Source organism: Ammospiza nelsoni, chromosome 6 (genome assembly GCF_027579445.1).
Source record: "Ammospiza nelsoni isolate bAmmNel1 chromosome 6, bAmmNel1.pri, whole genome shotgun sequence".
Lineage (NCBI taxonomy): Eukaryota > Metazoa > Chordata > Aves > Passeriformes > Passerellidae > Ammospiza > Ammospiza nelsoni.
The window spans coordinates 17,620,667-17,640,298 of record NC_080638.1 but is presented as its reverse complement, the minus strand read 5'-3'; the positions used below and the strand labels follow the sequence as shown (position 1 = coordinate 17,640,298).

Genomic DNA, 19,632 nt, shown 5'->3' with positions numbered 1-19,632 from the left:
TATTGATATGTGAGAATCTCTATCCAATAATTTCACTATCTATTTGATTTTTGTATCTAATTAGCTACAGACTTTTTCTCCATTATTTGGTAGCACAGTCTCAAAGACTGGACTCAGTTATCTCAAAGGTCAGGCTTGGTCTGAGGTCTTTTCCAACCTTAATGATTCTGGTATCATTTTTTGTGTGTGCTTTGGACTTGCATATGCTGTATCATGAAGCAATCATTGGGGGGTGTAGCCTATGTCAGCCTTAACACTGTTTTGTTTTCTTGAGTGCTCGGTCTTTCAAAAGATCCACCCAAAGAAGTGCTCACTTCTGTGAATAAAGGTAGAGGCTCTTCAGCTGAGCTATGTCAGTCTTATGTCCTGGTTTAATACTTCTCTTGAATTCAGTTTTATTTGTTATGCCAATTCTTTTTTGTTGTGGTTTTTTTTTGTTTTTTTTTTTTACTTAGAAGATTGTGAACTGTTTTAGGGATGCCTAACAGGATGAGTGATTTAGTTTTTGGATTTTGCAGCAAGTTTCAGTTGAGTACAAAGGATTGGTGTTGCTTGTCTCAAGAAAATGGTGAGACGTAGCCCTAACAACTAACGTTGTGTTTAACAAGTGGATGTTTTCAGCCTTGCTGGTTGCTCTTGTTGTGTTTTTCAAAGAAACATGCAGTTCTTTGGGAGCTGGAAGCTGCCTGTGGCTAGTAGTGGGTAGCATCCAGTCTGGGTGCTGCATGGTTTTCTTCCCAGGGGTGGTACATCCTTTAGGGGAAGCAGCAGCCCTGTGGGGTGGGGGGCAGCTGAAGCTGCTCAGGGAAGGGCTTTGAAGGCAGAGGCTGCAGGGCTGAGCAGCCTTGCTCCCCACATGGGGGGAGAGCATTTCTGGGAGGTTGCAGAGAGCTGGGCTGCTTCCCTGGCTGTGCTGGATCTTATGTTGGAAACCAGGACCATCTCCGCATGGACAAATGTGTCAGCCCCATCCCTGGAAGTGTTCAAGGCCAGCCTGTGTGGGGCTCTGATCAGCCTGGTTTAGGTGACTGCCCATGGCAGGGGTTTGGAGTTAGGTGGAATCAGACCTAGGTTGTGTTTCAAATGCCAAATGTCAGACTTTATTTATTTGGGGTCAATTATAAAAGACAGTATAGCACAGCCTATTAAAGTTTGGCTTAGCTGTGATTTTTTTTTTCCCGGTTTATTGGGCTTTGGATCAGCAAAAAGGCAGATACTTGAAACATGTTTGGGGGTTGTGTGGTGATTCAGCCAAAGTAGTCCTCAAAATAGGAAAGAGCAAGGAATGCTCTTTCCATGAGGGGCCAGGAAACAGCAAATCTTGGAGGTAGGCTAAAGCTAGTTTTACCATATGGTTTCATTTGATAATGTCCAACCCCAAACCTCAGTGTCTGAAGAGAAATAAACTATCAAACAGGAAGCAGGATCATGCAACACTTAGCAGCTGTGTTTAGGGATAATCCAATACCAATGACATTTCACTGTAAACAGATGATTTGTGATGGCATAATTATCTATTCTCCCCATAGGTTATTACACTGCATTACATTATTTTAATTGTTTAATTTCTTTTCATTTGCAGCTTCCTTATTGTGCTGATATGCCTTATCTTCAGCGTGCTTTCTACAATTGAGCAGTATGCAGCTCTTGCTACAGGGACGTTATTTTGGATGGTATGTACATGGACATTAATGTGATTGATGTGTGTTTGTTCTCAATGTGCAAATTCTAATCTCCTGAGCTAACACCATATCAAACAAAATGCTCCTTGTGGTTTAATTGACAAGAGACTTTTCTGCTTTTCCCTGATGAATCTGCAAACTACAGAAATTCTAAAAGTCATGGTAACCCAAAAATGAGGTGGTGTACCCTCTGTGGCCTGTACTGAGGACACCTGTGCTGTGCCCAACACATACAGTTATTCTAATTAAGCTTGAATCCCTCCTATTGCTTGGGTTAATAGTTTTCAGCCTACTGAAGACCAGACACCTGGCCACAGCAGGGGAAAAAAACTAAGTGGAAGTCCTTTAATTTAGTTGGTGTCATATTCAGCTTTGTTTCAGAAATGGAAAACTTATGTCCATTGACTTTAAGACATCTTGCTCTACCAGTCTTATGCTCTTTCCCTTCAGTAGAGAAAACACAGTCACCATGGTTGTAGTACACCAGTGCTGCAGCATAGAGGTATTCACACAAATGCTTCATGAGTATATGTGTCCTGGCCAGCCTAGGTTTTATTGAAGAGCCTTAGTTTTGAGGTTGGAGAGGCATTTTAAACATCCAAACTTTTAATGAATTTGTTGTACCTCACTAGTGGGATAGCCCCTGCTAAATCATTGATTTTTTGTGTTTATAAATAAATGACCATTATTTAACTTGTGGAAGCACTGTCACTTTATAGAGAAAATGCTAACTAGCAATTTAAATGTTTGTTCAAAACAGGTATTGTAGCAATGCTTCAGTTATGTCAATAAGTGTATTACCACTATTCACATGAAAAAGTTCACTTTGGATCCCCATCAATTCTAATATTTTTTGTCTAATTATCTATGAAATATGCCAAGGTTCTATACCTAATATGAATGCTGTAAGAATAGGAATATAGCATATTAAATTTAGTGCCAATCATACTGTTTCTGCATTAAGTGCTTTCATTCCTCTATATAATTTTAAACTAACTTGTAAGATGTTTGAACTCCTAAGTGTAATATAACTAGTGCCAGCTAAGAGCATCCATACATTTATTTATGCATTCAGTACAATGTTTTGTGGTTTGGCATTTCCTCTTCTGTACAGATTTAATTTGTTTTGGGTTTTTTTACTCTATCACTAGTAGGGTTTTTTATCCATAACTTCTGCCAATGTCTGTGATGAATTTAACTCCTGGTAATGTCTCACTCACCTTTGCAATATATCATAGTATTAGACATTGTGTTGTCTCAGTGAAACAGCTTCTGGTGTCAACATAACTAGCAAGGTTTCATTCTCTGCCCCCACCCTGTGAAATCATGGAGCTTGTTTTGGTTTGTTCATCCTGTGTTCAGTGTGTGTTGTCTGTATCTGGCAGTGTAAAGTGCATGCAACACATTCAGGATTACACAGTGTGTGGAATATCCAGTATTGTGTATTTCTGCTGTTCTGTGTTATCATCCTCTCTAAGTAGTGAGGGAATTGGTGAATGATGTATCAGTGTTCCTGTTCTGCATAGTGAGAAAAACTGTGGTTAATTTCTAAAATTGAAATCCTACTGGCATGGGTTTCACGGGAAATGAGCAGTTGTCTGTCTGTTCAGTATTGGCAGAGGCTGATGCTGTTTTCTTAAAGGATTAACTGTGGTAACTTTGATGAAACCTGTGGGGATTATGGGGAGCCATCCATCCAAAGCAGTAGATGGGCTAATGTGCTCTCTGCTCTATCCAGTTTCAGTGGGACTTTCCAAGGGGTTGTGGCATCTTGAAACACAAACATAAATGTCAAAATCTCACTCCTGTTGGCATCTGTCTACCCTGTGAAATTTTCCTATTCTCCTGTTCCTTAAGAGATTTTAAGGTAGTCAGCTGCCTTAAAGTCAAATAAGTTGTTTTACTTTTGTTTACTTTTTACAAGTTGTCAAAAGTAGATGTAACTGAGTTCTTAGGGGGAGATTTAATCACAGAGGGCTGGTTGAAGAGAGGCTGCAAAATGGAAAGAAGGAAGTAAAATAAAGTGTAGCAGCACGTAGGGATTAAGGCACAAAACTGAAAGAGAGAGAGTGCAAGCTTCCCAAAGATGCTGTAAGGAGAAATGAAAGCTTAGGAGAGCACCCTTTCTACTGCTCTGCAATAGGAATTCATTTCTTTATTGTGTCTATAGAAGGATTTTTAATGACAGTAATGATTTTTATTTGGAGCCAGACAATTCAAGTGGGAAACATTGTCATTGTAGGTGAGCAAAGGAAGGCAAGCAATTTGATTGACAAAATAATACTAAATGCTCAAAGGGGCAGCAGAGTACCAGCAACCTACCAGGAGTATGGGAATCCTGGAGATGGCTTTAACTGAGAATGAAGGAACTTTGGTCATGTAGAGTTTGTGGTTTGAGACCATCAAGTAAGCCCATGAAACTGGAGTTGCATGGCACTGAAGATATGCATTGGGAAAAGAACAGAATCTCCTCCTCCTGACTGGAAAACTAATTAAACAAGACTATTAAAAGCACTCACAATTAATAGCTATACTGCTTTATTTCCTGCGAATAGCCAAAGTATTTAGCTCTGACTCTGTAAAAGATCTGAGCACCTGTATAATTTCAGCAGGTAGTCCTTTTGAAAGCAGGGAGCCTGGTCACATTGAAGTTACAGATAGAAGCTGTGTGCCCTTTTTCATGAAGAAGAAATTTCATGCTTTACTAATATAGTCATACAAGATACTACAATAACATGAAAATAAAAACTATAAAAGTTGTTGAGATTATATGTTGTGGCAGTTTCAATTTGAAACTGGGTGGAAAAAACAATTTTGTGAAGTATATTAAAAAAATATTGTAGTATATCCAAATATATTAATTTATTTTATTCTGGAACTGCTTGTCTTAAAAATCACCTCCCACTAGCACAGCACGAAACAAAAGATGTTACGCTATCAATAATTTAAAAGCATTAAAAACCACTTCTATTTCTCCTAAAAGCAAGAAAAGCACAAGCTTAGCATTGGAAAAATAAACAGGGGCAAGTTTATATGTGTTCCAAGTGGCGTTCCAGATTTAGACAAAAAGCTTACAATTAGCCGCCGAATCTTTCTCTACTTGTCACCACACTTCACGAGGCAAAGAGCCTTGATGAAAGCTATACCTAAACGCAGTTGTAATGGGAGATTAGGGGAGAATTGGCCTTTTGTTCGTTTCCAGAATGCAGTGAAAACTGTTTAAATTTGCATGTGTTTATTTTCTCTGTTTTTTTCACTAGATGGTGCTGTCGGAGGGGCTTTGACTCCAGTTAGTTCCTGGCTGGCGCTTGCCCAGCGTGGGCTGGAGCCCGAGCCAAGGCTGTGAAAGCATCGTCGTTTCGAAGGGCCCTGTGCGCGCTTGGCCCGTGTAAAACAGTGGTGCGGGAGAGCTTTCGCCGTGACTCATAAAGAGAATGTGGTGTATCAGGGCAGAAATTGATTCTGAGACTGCAATGTCTAAACTATGGAAAAAAGCAGCGCAGAGATGTATGTTCCCAGAGAGACCGTATTTTTCTTTTTATTTTCATAAGCAAGGGTTTTATGGTGCCAGAACACAGCAGAATGCTGTTATCTCAGCATGATCTAAGAAAATCCAAGTGCCTGATCCAAGGGGATTAAATATTCTGCTGAACCAAGGGATATTTGGTGTGCCTGAAAAAGCTATTTTCTGGTAGGAATCTCATTTCAATATTGATTCCTGCCAAATAAAAAAAAGAAGAAAAAGCTGTGTTTTTATGATGAAAGTATAAACTCTTTCCAGCTTTCTGTTTTAAGTTCCTTTTCTACTTTAGCATACTTCTTACTGAAGAGAGAGAACAATATTTAAACTTTAAAAAATACAAATTAAGATAAAAAGGCAATAGTTTTGGTTTATTAACGTTTACTTTATTGACATTGAAATTATTCCTACACTTCTGAGAAACTGGTACAGAGTCTAGGCCCATAGGAAATCTAGTTTATATTGCTTTTTTAATACAATGTTTTGTTTTGAGTGTAAAACTTGGCTTTTGTTTGCTGGAGTTTTTTGTGGGTCTTTTGAGAGAGAAAGAGGAAAACACCTTCAGCTTTTGCTTCTGAAGGTGGTCTTCACAGAGAATACACAGTTCAAAGGGGTTCCAGCAGTTTTCTTTCCTGATAATATCCCTTGCTTAAGAAGGCCAAAATGCAGACTCACCATCCGCATTGGTGCATTTTCATCCTTTTGAAAAATTAATTTAGTATCTGTAAAGGTGCCTGGTGACAGCTCTACAGATTCATCTAGTCTGCAGACTCTGAAGAGCAGCTGTAGCTGAGAAAGTGAAAAATTTGTCCTTGCAGCCTCAGCAATGTCCCCTGGTCTGACCCAAAGCGAGGCCAGCTGGTGTAGAAGACGTGTCTAGTGGATTTATGGTCTTTAAACTTTTTCCTTTGTTGGACCTGCAGAAAGACCTGTCCAGGGAGTCACTCACTGACAGCTGAAGTGGAGAATCCCAGCTTTCAGTCAAAGCTGGCTTCTTTACATTTTAGTTTGTAGGAACAGTGCCAGCTGTGAGTGATTTGGAGGCTCAGAAAACATGATTATAAATTAAAATTGCCCTCTCCTCTTTTAATGAGGCAACAGTATGAGGAGCGGCTGGAGCAGGGACCTTCCCCTGAAAGTGCACCCAGGTGTTTCTGGCTGCATTCAGCCCCTGGTTGTGATGTTTGTGCCTGGGCTGTGCTGGCAGATAACGTGAGGGCTTCTAATCTGCCTCCCTGCAAAATCAGCTGCACTGCTTTGAAAGGTTGTTGGTAGTGAGATCTTAACTTGTTCCAGCTGTTCTCAAAGCCATCCCTTGTCAACTCCCCTGGCCTGCAGAAGAGAGTTATGCACTTAAAGTAGATGTGATGTTAAAAGTATTTAATTCATTTGGTTCAGAAGGGTGTGTGAGCGTGCTTAAATTCTGCTTTATGTCCATTCTGAGCAGGTCAAAGGGAGCCAAATCAGATTCTCCTAAAGTGGAAATAAGGCTGTCTGTTCAGGACAGCTGAACCAATTTCATTAAATGGGTGCTTTCTTGTTAAAAAAAAAAATTAAAGGCAAGGCTCTTTCTCTGGTTTGGTGTAGATGAAATCTGAGTTAAAGAGGAATGAAGAGATGATATGGAATGAAAGCATGCTAAGACCAGTAAGGGAGAGATGAGCTGGTTTTGTTTAGACATGTGCTAAAAGTCAAAACCTGGTAGAAGGGCTGGAGTTTCCATGTAAAATCTGCAGAGGGCAGCATTGGCCCACGCTGTCTTCTCCTGGGGCGGCTGCTTCTGACCTTGGATGGTGTCCTCTACTAGATAAAAATATATTTTGGAAGGAATGAACTCCTTTATTAAGAAGTGTTTTTCCACATGGGCTTGGGGAGTTTTATACGACTAATTAGCAACCATAATTTGTGGAGAGAGGGATGGGAGAAAAGGGCTGTGTAAACACTGGTGCCAGAGAAAACTCTGGCAACTTTGTGGTGGAGCCTCAAAATTCATGCAGCTTGGTCTACTTTATTGCTCATCATGTGGATACCTTTAAAAACAAACAAACAAAAAAACGGAGAACAATTAATGCTTTCAGTGAAATTAATTGGGCAAGTGCTTGCGTGGAGGAGAAAGAAAAAGTTCTTAAACTTGTTAAAACATAGAAAGACTTCCCATATGTTATGCCCTGCCAGGTACACTCTTGGTATTATTAGATGTTTCCTCTTCAGTTGGGATAAAAGAAAAAGTTAATTTTTCTAAATTTCTGTAATGTTACCACCAGGTATGGCCTTTAGATATATATGATAAGAATAGGCAGCAGTTTTTACAGGAAAAAACTGTCTCTTTTTACATATATCCATACATTTCATCCAGAAGGTCCGCATTGTGGGTTTGAATTCTTATTTTAGTCTGCTACAACGGAGTGGCTTGGATGTAGAAAATTGATTACTTCTGCCTTTTCTACGAAGTTTGAAAAGAAAAATCCATTTCCCTGCGTTTTCTGTACCTGGAGTTGCGTGGTGGCATAACTGAACGCTGCCATTTAAAATAAAGTCAATGTCTACATTGCTGTGCATGAAGGAATTCAGCATTTATCCCCATTGGGATGAGGGGGCCGTGAAGCACCAGGCACGTTTTGGGACTCACTCTGAAGACTGAGATGGGTTCTGGGCAGAGTGACTGCCCCGAGCTCAGCTTGTGGCCAGCACAGGCGCCAGGGATGGATGGGTGCTGTCTGCAGGGTCTGACACGGGCATCTCCCTCCCTGCCAGAGGCCAGCATGAGCAGGGTGCCACCATGTCCTTCCGCACACAGCGAGCAGCCCAGCTTGTCAGGCGTGAGCTGCGGCAGTGTGAAAGCTCTCAGGAAACACTGCTTTTAAATTGGATGCAGGGTTTTGATAAGTAAGAGATATGTTCTCTGGAGTTATTAGTTTTTCACCTGTTCTCAGGAGCTCGTATTTGCCTTCATAATTCACACAGTGGTTCGTTTCTTTATTTTTAAGAACAGGTACATTCTAATAAATTGTGTTCAAAGGTGCAGATAAGAAAACGCCATCGCTGAAAATGGCGTGTTTCATTCACAGTTACATTTATTGTTCACTTTTGTCAAGCTTCCTACTTAAGGGTTAAATTTTGACTAAACTTTCCTGGGGTATGAATTCATGTGAAACTTGGAACATCAGCTTGGTGAACTCCAAAAGAAGCATAGTAAACATATTTCCTTTGAAATTATACATATTTCCCACTATTTATTATTTTAGTGAACAAGCAGAATAATACAAATTCCATCTAGGGGAAAAAAAATTAAAGCTGTGGAATACTGGTGCATGCTATCGCCAAGCAGTGAAAAGAAAGATTTTTAAATTTAGGGTTTATCTGGATTAGTGTGTAATGTTTGCAGTGACAGGTGTTTCCTTTATGCTTTGCCCAAATGTCTGGAAAGTAGTTTGTCATTAAGTGCTACATTCAGTGTGTATCTCAATTTCAGTATAACTGGAGGGTCCCTGGCTTTGTTAGGTCCTTGTTTTCACATCTGACCTCAGCCAGCTGGAGTCTATTGTTTTAAGCGCAATGTAACAGCTGACATAACATAACGGATATCGAGCCCAAAAACTGAAACAGGGCCCTGAACTGAGGCTGAGGGAGGGGAAAGGGAGAAGCTGGGAGGAGGGACAGGGGCAAAACTAGCTTCATGATTCAAAGTGGGAGTTGCTGCCTTGTTTTCCCAGGGGGAATTAGCTAGGAAATAATGGGATGAGTCTGTTGAAGTTCTATTTGCAATTGATTACATATGATAGACTACTGAGACAGGTTTGAATTTGCCAGCTGTCACTTGCTGGTGGCTCTTGAATGGCTTTAAGTGGCCCTTGGTAGGCAGAACTGGCATCAGCTCTGCAGGTGTGGTGTAGCTGTAGTGCAGAAAAGCAGCGAGTGCCGGTGCCTAAGAAGAAAGGAGCTTCCAGGAGCTAGGAGAGAGAAAATAACTTGAGTGTATTAGGAACTTTATTTTGCAATGTTGGGTTAAGTGGGTTCAATAAACTGGCTAAAAACCCCAAATCAACTGGACTTCTTGGTGGCTTTCTTGGCAGTTTCTAAAGTAAACTTCTATGAGTTTATTTTCTGAAAAGCTTGATTATTTTGTTTCTTGACTTCTGTGTTTGGCAGGAGCAGAGTGCGTCTCTGCACTGAGATCTGACTGCTCTGGGAAGGACAATGAGCAAATGAACATCCTGTTAGAAATTTGCCAGGCCATGAAAAAAGTGACAAATATCTGGCTTTGTGCACAGATAGAGAGCAATGCCATGGGAGAATACTCTTACTTCTTCATATGTATTTATGTATATGCATCTTTACATATGTATTTATATATATAATCTTTCTCTTTTCATCAGTAATTTGAAGAAAAAAATACTTCTAGCTGGATTTCATTTGTACCATTTCATTTGTACCCATTTCATTGAGTAGAGCCTCTAGCAATTCTGCCCTACTGAGAGTTTATTCCATGGCTCTAGACAAAGGGGTAATGCCTTGCCTTTCAGGGGGGAAAAATGGCAAGACTGTATGCTGTTTTTTTTTCTTAAATGTATATGTGCAGAGGCAACTAAATTATGTTCTACGTTTTTAAGTGAAGTTTTTATGGCACGAGACTCGCAGTTGTGCAGTGTGTTTAACTTTGTGTGTATGAGTCGTCATCATGACTTCAGTGGAGCTTCCTGTGTGCATAAATATTAACAGGATCAGGATGTAATAGGAAAGATTTCTTCAACAGAGTCTGCTTGTACTTAGGGAACACTTGTAACCTAGGAAGCACGAGTTTGATTTACGTAACTCCAAACTGTATTTATCTCACATTTAATGTTTTAAATGTATTTTTATCTAATTTACTTTTATTTTGTTGGTATAAAAAAATGTCATTGTGACTGAAGCATGAGTTGTGTTAAACTTGTCTTGCACAAAGGGTTTCTAGGATTGCTCCTGTTGTACTGTGAGGCCCAATTCTACTTTATCTCAGTAATCAGAAGGGCCTTGTGAAAGTTTACTAGAGCTGTTGATTCAGTGGCTAGTAGTATTAGCACGGGCATTTACATTTTATCTCAGCTCATAAAAGAAATGAATTTAATTGTGGAGCTCAGAACATGGTGTTTGCACTGAGCTGCTGGAGAAGTCTGGATAGCCCAGGGAGCTGCCACGTGCTGCGTTTTCCTTTCCTTGCTCGTGGCATGTCCCGTGCCTTGGGAGCAAACAAGGATGGGTGCCCGTGTGCCCTGATAGCCACAGCAGCCAGGGGCTCTGCAGCAGAGTGACTTCTGTGGCCTTCTGAGTTCCCTCTAGGGACCATATATATTTTATATATATATCTATATATATATATCTACATCTATCTATCTATCTATCCCAAATATTGGGATAAATGTCCTAGGACCTTTGCACTGCTCAGCCATCCCCGCTGGTCACTGATTTCAGGGACCTATGCCTTAGTACATTGCTTACATCAGGTATTTCCACCTAACTCGTAGATCAGGAGCATATTTTTAAGATGTTGGGGAACCCAGAGCTGTTACTGGCACTCAGAAACAGGCGGACTTTGAAGTACTTACAAAATAAGCAAAATGCCTGTTTTCACACCCAGTCTGTGAAAGCAAGCTGTGTGCTGCCTTGCTTTGATGGTTTCCCTTATGCTAATCACACTGAGGCTGGCCTCTTTTTTTCCTCCAGCATGTTGTTAACATCCTTATTTAGGTACCTTTCAGAAGCTCTTCTTTTTGCTGTTGTTTCTGTCAGTTTGACAGGATGTGTTCACATGTGGAACGCATGCAGGAGGAGTTGATTTGCTTGTCCTTTATCCCTCTGCAGCTGTTCCCCAGATCAAGGTGAGAAGGGGTGTCTGCTGTGGAGGTGATTTGTCTGTTCCAGGGTTCCCTGGAGCATGGATGGGTACAATGCATTTAGGTGCTGTTGTGGCTGCAGCACTGCAGAGCAGTTTTTAGTTGGATTGCATGCGTGTGATGACTGACCTCCATCTGGCCCACAGGCTGGGAGCTTGACAGCTACCTTCTAGGAGCTGCTCCAAGTCATTGATTTAGTATTTGGAGCTCAGAATGAGTTCTACTCAGTCGCCAAGGCTGGGGGAAAGGGAGGACAGAAAATTAAATATTTACTAATCTTACTTCTGTAATGCCTTACAAACACGAGTGTGCTTAACCTTGCAGCGTTCTTGGGAGGTGAATATTAGCAGTTTTATGTGTAAAATCGGGTGATCCATAGCTTTTCCACTCTAAGTTGGCTTTGTGAGATAAATCCTTCAGAGAACCCAGGCTGGACTTTCAAGAGGGGGTTTCAGCCTACATAAACTGGCACTGCCACCTGAAGAAATGATCCTGCTGCTCCATTCCTTCTGCCAACACAAGCATTTATGCAGCTCTGTTGTCAATTGCCTTGGAGAACCCAGATGGGTTCAAATTAACCTTTTTTTTGGCCAGATGAGATTGCTTCTTTTGGCAACAGTTCTGGCTTAAACTGTTTGTGGAACTGTAGAGTAAGATTTGTTAGCTTTTGATAGTTAAAAGTGTGATGGAAACTTTATCTGCAACAAAATTTACAAGCAGACTCATGTTATTCTTCTGAGAAAGGACATTATTGTTGTTTCCATTACAGCCCTGCCTGAAAGATTGAGTACAACACCTAGTAGAGTGTTGAGCCACGTGCTCTGAAAGATAGCTCCTACCCTCATAGGCTTTGCAGCCCAAACAAAGTGGTTGCAAATGTAAGGGGAAGGAAGTTCTGAGTGGGCTCTTGCACAGCCAGGCACTGAGGCAGAGAAAACACGACTTCCACAAGTCCCAGCTTTGGCCTGCTCCAGGCATTCTGGTTGAGTGATGGGCCTCAGCAGTCACAACACTGAAAAGGAAAATATATTTAACTTCTTGTCTCATTTCTTAACTTAGAACTGTGAAGGCTTTGGTTTGGTGTTTCTTTTGTCCCCCAAAAACTGAGATTTTGGCCCTTATTTTACACACTGGAGCTTGTGCCTCTCATGTATTGATTTGACTGAATAATGAGTTAAGTAGCATTTTGTGTTTACTTTTCATCTGTTTTGCTGCAGGACAGCAGCCCTGACAGCTGATTGAGGCCAACTTGGCTGAGATTAAGTTGATCCTGCAGGTCTAGACCTGCCTACCATAATCCAGAGCTGGTTATTGAACCTGAGTTGGCAGCTGGGCCATCTCTACAAACAAAACCTGTTTTGTTCAAGCTCAGCTAGAACAGGCAGGGTGCAGGTAGGTTTGCAGATGCATGTTTCTCTGGGAATCTTAAGAAGCAGTTGTGTGCTAGCTCTTTGCTGCAGGCCCTCCGTGGGATTTACCACTGCCCAGAACTGGACTGGACTGTGTTCACTTTCATGGTCTCCTGCAGTGCCCAGCTGCCTCAGAAAGCCTTTTTTATTTTTGCCACCAAAGGTGGTTAAACCTATATGGTGGTAACAAAGAGGGCCAAGAGCACTTCCACAACAGGTTACCTCTGTTCAGCTCTGTGGGTGGCAACCTCCAAGATGAGAAGTGCAGGAATGAGCAGCAGGGTGGGGCAGTATCTTCTATCTCTTTCTGTCTTTGAAGTGATGGTGGGCACGTGGTTGCACATGTCAGCGTAGCCTAGTCCCACAGGGTATAATTGTACTATTATGTCATCATAATTATTAATGCAATAGCGCGCACATTTGGGGTTGAATTAGTGCAATTTTTTTTGCTAAAAAGGGAAAAAAAACACCCACATAACCAAACCCCAACTCCCACATATATCTACACAGAATACTAAATGTGTGTGTAGAATAGTCTTAAAACAGCAACTTGCCTTATAGATTCCTAACATGTGTTTCTATATGTATTAATATATATCTAAACTTTTTAAAATGCTCCTTGGATACGAATGGGATTTTTCAGCTGCAATGACACGTGTTTTCATACTCACATGTTAGGATTCAGCTCATTAGTGAAACAGTTAAATATTTAACCACTGTGAGTCATACACCTTTTTAAAGCAAACAGAGTTGAAAAGGATTTAAAGAAATAATTCTTCCCTTACTCCTAATTCTGAACTGTCTTAGGAAGTTATCTCATGCACAAGGAAAAAAATTTCAAGAAAATTAGGGGCAGTGTTCTTACTATACAAGTCAACTTTACAATGGTATGTGCTTGCAAATACATTTGTGATACTTTAGGTAAGGTGGAGGCAATAGATCTGGGATCTTGTAGACCTTTTAAGCAGCAGAAGTTTGTAGCAGTAATTGAAATTAATAACTTTGTAAACAGAGACCTGTATTTATATTTTGGCAACAGAACTGGGAAACTCCATGCTACAATGTAGTAAAAATGCTTTCAAGTATTATAGCAATAATGTGAAATTTCCTTTCCTCTTCTTAATTGATTATGTCAGGTTAATGGCCGATGAGTCAGAGGTGAGAAGCTCAGCCATGCATCAAGTCACACAAAAATGCACGCTGTGCCCATTCTGTCGAACAATTCCCAAAACAAACAGGCAGTCTGTCAATCTTTACTTTGTCAAGGTCAGCAAACCATGGTACTGAAATGCTCGTGAAGACATTAAGAGAAATTCTGATTAGGAGAATCTCCTGTTTTGTGAGTTGATTTGACTTTTGGAAAGGAGCTGAACTCTGGTTTCTCAGTGTTCAGACACAAGGGACTGTTAGCTTTCAAGTCCCAGGCAGCTCCGTTTATTTTGTAGCTTTTGTGTAGGGGTGTTTCTGTCTTTAAAATCAAGTCATACCTTCATGGTCATGTAATGAGCACTCACAGCTCAGGGCAGCAGGTCAAAGGAGGGATCCTGCCCCTCTGCTCTGCTCTGGTGAGAGCTCACCTGCAGTGCTGCACCCAGCTCTCATCCAGCACAGGAAGGACACGGACCTGTGGGAATGAGTCCAAGAAGATGGTCAGAGCTCCTTCCCTAGGAGGAAAAGCTGAGAATTAGCTTTATTTAGTCTGGAGAAGAGAAGGCTTAGGGTGACCTAATTGGGGTTTTCCAGTACCTAAAGGGAACTTACAGGAAAGATGGAGAGGGACTTTTCACAAGAGCATATAATGGCAGGAAAAGGAGGAATGGCCTCAAGCTGAAAGAGAGTAGGTTTAGATTGGATATTAGGAAGGAATTCTTTACTGTGAGGGTGGTGAGGCACTGGAACTGGTTGCCCAGAGAAGTTATGGATGCTCCATCCCTGGAAGTGCTCAAGGCCAGGCTGCATGGAGCTCTGAGCAACCTGGTCTAGTGAAAAGTGTCCCTGCCCATGGCAGGCAGGTTGGAAAGAGATGATCTTTAATGTCCCATCCAACCCAAACCATTCTGTGATCTGTGCCCCAACTGCTGATTTCTTCTGATTTTGTGTCTGTAATTAGCTTTTACTTGGAAAGAAGAGACTAGTGTTTGTAAATATAGAGGGTAAGGAGTTTTGGTCATTTTCTCCCTGCGGCATTGCTAGTGCCTTTTGTTAGGAAAAAGGAATAAGTGATTATTCAGAAAAATATCCTCTGGCACTTTAAATCTCTATTAAGTAGAGTCAGATAACGTTTTTTTTTTAATGTAACAACTCTTCAGCTCTGTAGTTCCTGTAGATTTCACACAAATATGTGGATTATTGCTACTTACATCTGGTATGGTGAACATCTGGAAAATAGTAGGTGAGAAGTGGGATATTCTGCTGCTGTGCCTCTTGGAACATAGAATGGAATAAAAGTGCAGGAAGGCATAACAAATAGTCTTGGTGTTAGATGGAAAAACATTGGTTCATTATGGAGAAAAGGAGGAAAGCAGGAGAAACATTTCTGATGAGTTACCTGAGAAACCTGAGTTGTCTGTTCCTTGAAACAGCTTCCTAATTTTGTGAGGCATTGGTAACAGGTATTTAATTCTTCCTAGTATTTAAAGGAGATGTTGAGTTAGAGCTCTTTCACTTTAGCAAAACTGTTTGCTTTAAAGAGTTGGTGGAAGGTGGTGGATGCTGTCAGTGAAACATTTCATGCAAAGGTGTCAGAAGTGGAGGGAGAAATGTCAGGTAGCTTGGATGAGGGATGAAATGTCACTTCTGTTTATCTCTTGGATTAGGGACTTCTTGAGTATTTTAATTTCTGAATGAATTGCAAATTTCATCATGGAACTGTATCTTTCATCATTCTTTCTCTAGCTTGAACTTAAAAATCATTACTGACTGAAGCAGTCTGCAAGGCATGGAGAATCCAAATACACAGAAAGCCAATGTCAATTAAAATTTGGGAGGAGCTTCTATTGCCTTCCTGAAGTGCATCTAGGCTCTCATACACAGTACAACTTTGCTTGCCTGTCAGCTTTTTAAAATTGAAATGCTTTTTAATAATTTGTGTAAATACTAATCCCAGCCCTTATCTTAAAAGGCTCCAAGGACCCAAGGTATTGTGAACGTTTTAAAACAAAAATGAAAATTGAACTTTTCAAAATGAAATTTGAACCCAAGGTATTATGAACATTTTAAAACAAAAATGAAAATTAAAACAGGGTGGGGAATTCTTTAGAACTGCTACTGTTTTTCTTACTTATTATTAGTCCTAGATATAAGGCTGAAAACAGTCAGTCAAAATCCTGGGAAATATTTTTGTTTTGTACCACTTCATTTCTTTTATTTCTCAGTGCCGTGGGAGCAGTAGGAAAAACAATGGCATTTGACTGACCAGCATAGCAGAAGTGATACACAGAACAAAGAAGGCTTCTTATTTGTAATCTCTTAGGTTTTTATTCATCTCACTTCATAACAGAGGCAATCAATAATTTTCAGTTGCTTTGGTAAAGTAGTATTAGGTCAAAATCAAGCAGTTCTTTTAACAAACGAGCATACTGTAATGTTCTGGCTGTAAGGCTAAAGTTTCAAAGCAGCATGCTTTTTTACTTTGATTTATTTATTGTCAGTAGCTTATCAGGCCTTTGTTTGAATTGTTGCCATTGTGGGCAGCCAGAAATCGAACTTTATGTAACATAATCTGTCTGTCACTTAGTATCAGTTCCCCAGCAGTGATGCTAACACATTCAGACTTTAGCATCTGGACCTTGCACTTGAGTTTTCAGCCACGAGGTAGGGTCTAATGTTTCAGTGCCTCCATGTAGTCCCTTCCTGGCTATTTCCCATCTGTGTGTGGCTGTCCCACTTCCCTAGGGGTCAGCCACTAGTGCTGCCAATGTCACCAGACAAACTTTTTCCCAAGAGAAATTTTGTTTAAACTGTATCACATGTTAAACTGTGCCAGACTACTGGATTCATTGTCTTCATTGTCAGAAGTCAGGAAAATGATAGTACAGCAGAAAGTTGTGGGATTATGCTTGAGCATGTCTCTAAGATGAATATATAGCTTTTTATTTCATGGGCCAATTCCAAAAAAAGCAGTTGTCTAGTCTCCTTTAATGATTTAAAGAAGAAAGGCCAAAGTATGGAAAGATAAGATGTGATTGCAGGAAATACAAAGAACAAGCATTAGAGTCTACAGCTGGTTCTCACCCTCCCTGACAAAGTCAGTTCTTGAAAGAAAAATCTGTAATAGTTAATGTACTAAGTGTTATTAGAATTTCCAATCTGCCTTCTACCTCCTGCAGAGCCTTTATGGCTCCCAGGCTTTTCTGGGAATGTGCCTGTACTTAATTCACGCTGCTCTAGGTGGAGAATACCTTGGAAGAAAGCAGGCAAGCCTGTCGTTGAGCAAGAGAAAAATTCACACCCACCCTGGGCTTCCTGTGAGCTTTGAAGAACGTGCCTCTGTGATTGCTGCACCTATTTCATGTGCTCCTGGTGGTGCCTGGGAGCTGGCTGTAAATGAGGGCCCCTTTGTCCTCTGGGCCCAAATACAGTATGGAGAGTTGGGTATTGAAGGATAAAAGCTGTAGTAGGCTGGACTGACTGAAGGACACTTCCCCAGATCTGTGTTCGTTTTGTAAATCACAAATTACCTGTTGGCACTAATGATACCCTGTTTGTTTGATGGTTTGGACTTGTATCTCTTCTCATACACCCTCCCTCTGTTTTCTTCTGTGGATTGGCTGCTTAGTTTAGGTATTAATTCAGAAGCTGGAAAGCTCCACCAGAGCCAATGGGCAGGAAGCTTAGCCCAGAGCAATACCTCCTCTGTCTCTCGAGCAAGTAGCAGCGAGGGAATGAAACTTCGCTCAAAACATCTGGCAGAGCTGAGCTGTGCCAGCACAGCCTTCCTCCCCCAGGGAAGATGACTGACTCCCAGGGTGGGGCCAGATCAAAAGCAAGGTGCAGGGAAACGGAAACTGGGGTGAAAAGGGATGCCAGAATGTTTAAAACATAGCTGCTGCTTCTGTCTAGTGGTCTAGCTCCTGTTTGTGAAATAAATTTCATGAAAGATGCACTTATTTATGTTAGCCTGGGATATGTAGGTCTAGACCAACTCGCATGTTTTAAGAGTTTGGGAAAGAAAAGGAGACCAGGTATTTTGCTTGCACTTTTTGCTGTAAAGTAATTTAGTCTAAAAATCTTTGAAGTAAAATAAACATTGCCTTTTAAGTAGCCGAAGGCATTTACTATGTTTGCAAAGACCTTTGCTCTTTGCAGTCTGGTTTGAGGAGATTTGGTTTTGTCTAGAAGAAACAAAAATATTTGTGAGCTTCCTTTTGATTCCTGGACTGCCACTTCTGTGTGTGAGGTGGAATTGTACAAAACTTCCTTTTACTCTAACTCCAAAGGAGAGATACACTGCGAGTGGAGGGGTCTGGAAAAGCTGCATGAAACTCTTTCTTTTAGGATTTGCTTTGAAGAATGATGGGCTGTATTTGTTTTGATTGCCCTCCCTGTAGTGCTGCTGCTTGGACTGGCACTAAGAGTGGGCTTGATGTCAAGCCTTTAGAGAGGTGACCCTCATGAGCCTGACCAGGTGGGTGCCTCTCTTGGTCAGGAGCTGTCCCTGAAAGTCTCGTGTGTGATGGTCAGGAACTGTCCCCGAAAGTCTCGTGTGTGATGGTCAGGAACTGTCCCTGAAAGTCTCGTGTGTGATGGTCAGGAGCTGTCCCTGAAAGTCTCGTGTGTGATGGTCAGGAGCTGTCCCCGAAAGTCTCGTGTGTGATGGTCAGGAACTGTCCCCGAAAGTCTCGTGTGTGATGGTCAGGAACTGTCCCTGAAAGTCTCGTGTGTGATGGTCAGGAGCTGTCCCTGAAAGTCTCGTGTGTGATGGTCAGGAACTGTCCCTGAAAGTCTCGTGTGTGATCCCACCTGACATTTGGAGCATCTTTCAGATCTCTGAAGATCTTTCAGATCTTCACCTGCATGGTGAAGTCTGTGTTCATCTGGTGTGATTAACTCTGCTGTCAGGGACAGATTTATTATTAGCAGTGGAAACCCTGTGAAACATGACAAACCTTGAAGTCAGATGAAAAATAGAATTTTTAGCTCATTTTGTTACAATCCTCCCTGCCTGCTGCGCCATGAAGATATGTGGACCAGATCAGTCCTGAAAATGCATTTATAAGCTCTAAATGTCAATACTTGCTGCACTGTTGTTTAGTTTATACAAAGGTTTCACTTGTAATTTAAATGGTGAACTACAGGTGCTTATTCCCTCCTTGAATGGGAGAGGTTTTTAAATCCAGGTTTGGTTCCTACTGGTTATATTTTGCAGTGCCATTGAAATAAAATTGTGGCCTTTTGTGGAGCTTTGTAATTTACAGAACTATTGATCTTATCCAGTTCAGTGCAGCATTGCTGCTGATTCAGAGTGAAGAACTCTGGTTTTGTCTTTCTACACAATAAATGTGTAAAAGGACAGAAACAGTGTGTGATGAACTGGCCACAACCCCCAATCCTGGGGTTCCCCTGCCCCTCTGGCAAGGAGGAGGCAGAGAATTTGAGTGTGAAGTTCAGCCTTGGAAAAAGGGAGGGGTGGCTGGAAAGTGTTTCAAGATTTGGTTTTATTTCTCATTATCTTTTTCTGATTTGATTGGTAATGAATTAAACTGATTTCCCCAAGTGGAGTCTGTTCTGCCCAAGACAGTAACTGGTGATTGATCTCTCCCTGTCCTTATCTTGACCCAGGAACCTTATATTTTCTCTCTCCTGACCAGCTAAGGAAGGGAGTGGCTTTGATGGTATCCACATAGGGTGTACCCCCATAAAGGGTGTCCACCCCTATGTCATAAAGTCAGAAAACACCTTGAAGTGTGAGAATGTGATTCTGGTAAACAGATAAACACACCAGATTAAAAACCAAACCAACCCCTCTTAAACAACTTGACCTCAAGAAAACAACCCGCACAGAAGCCAACAAAACCTACTGTGATGTAAAGTGCTCAATTTTCTGGTAATAAAATAATAAAGTAAAAATTTTAGATGCATTTAAATAGCTTTTGCTGAATAGCAGCAACCACACGTGAGTTTTTCTACTGTCTTCTGAATTATTTATCATG

The 19,632-nt window shown here is 41.1% G+C and overlaps 1 protein-coding gene across 1 annotated transcript in view; it reads left to right on the top strand.

The window, feature by feature from the left end:
• Positions 1–19,632, top strand: part of KCNQ1 (potassium voltage-gated channel subfamily Q member 1) — a 330,334-nt gene that overhangs the window by 38,917 nt on the left and 271,785 nt on the right. The window contains exon 2 of the mRNA XM_059474699.1: positions 1,583–1,673. Within this exon, the coding sequence (XP_059330682.1) occupies positions 1,583–1,673 (91 nt within the window). The remainder of the gene's footprint in view (positions 1–1,582; positions 1,674–19,632) is intronic.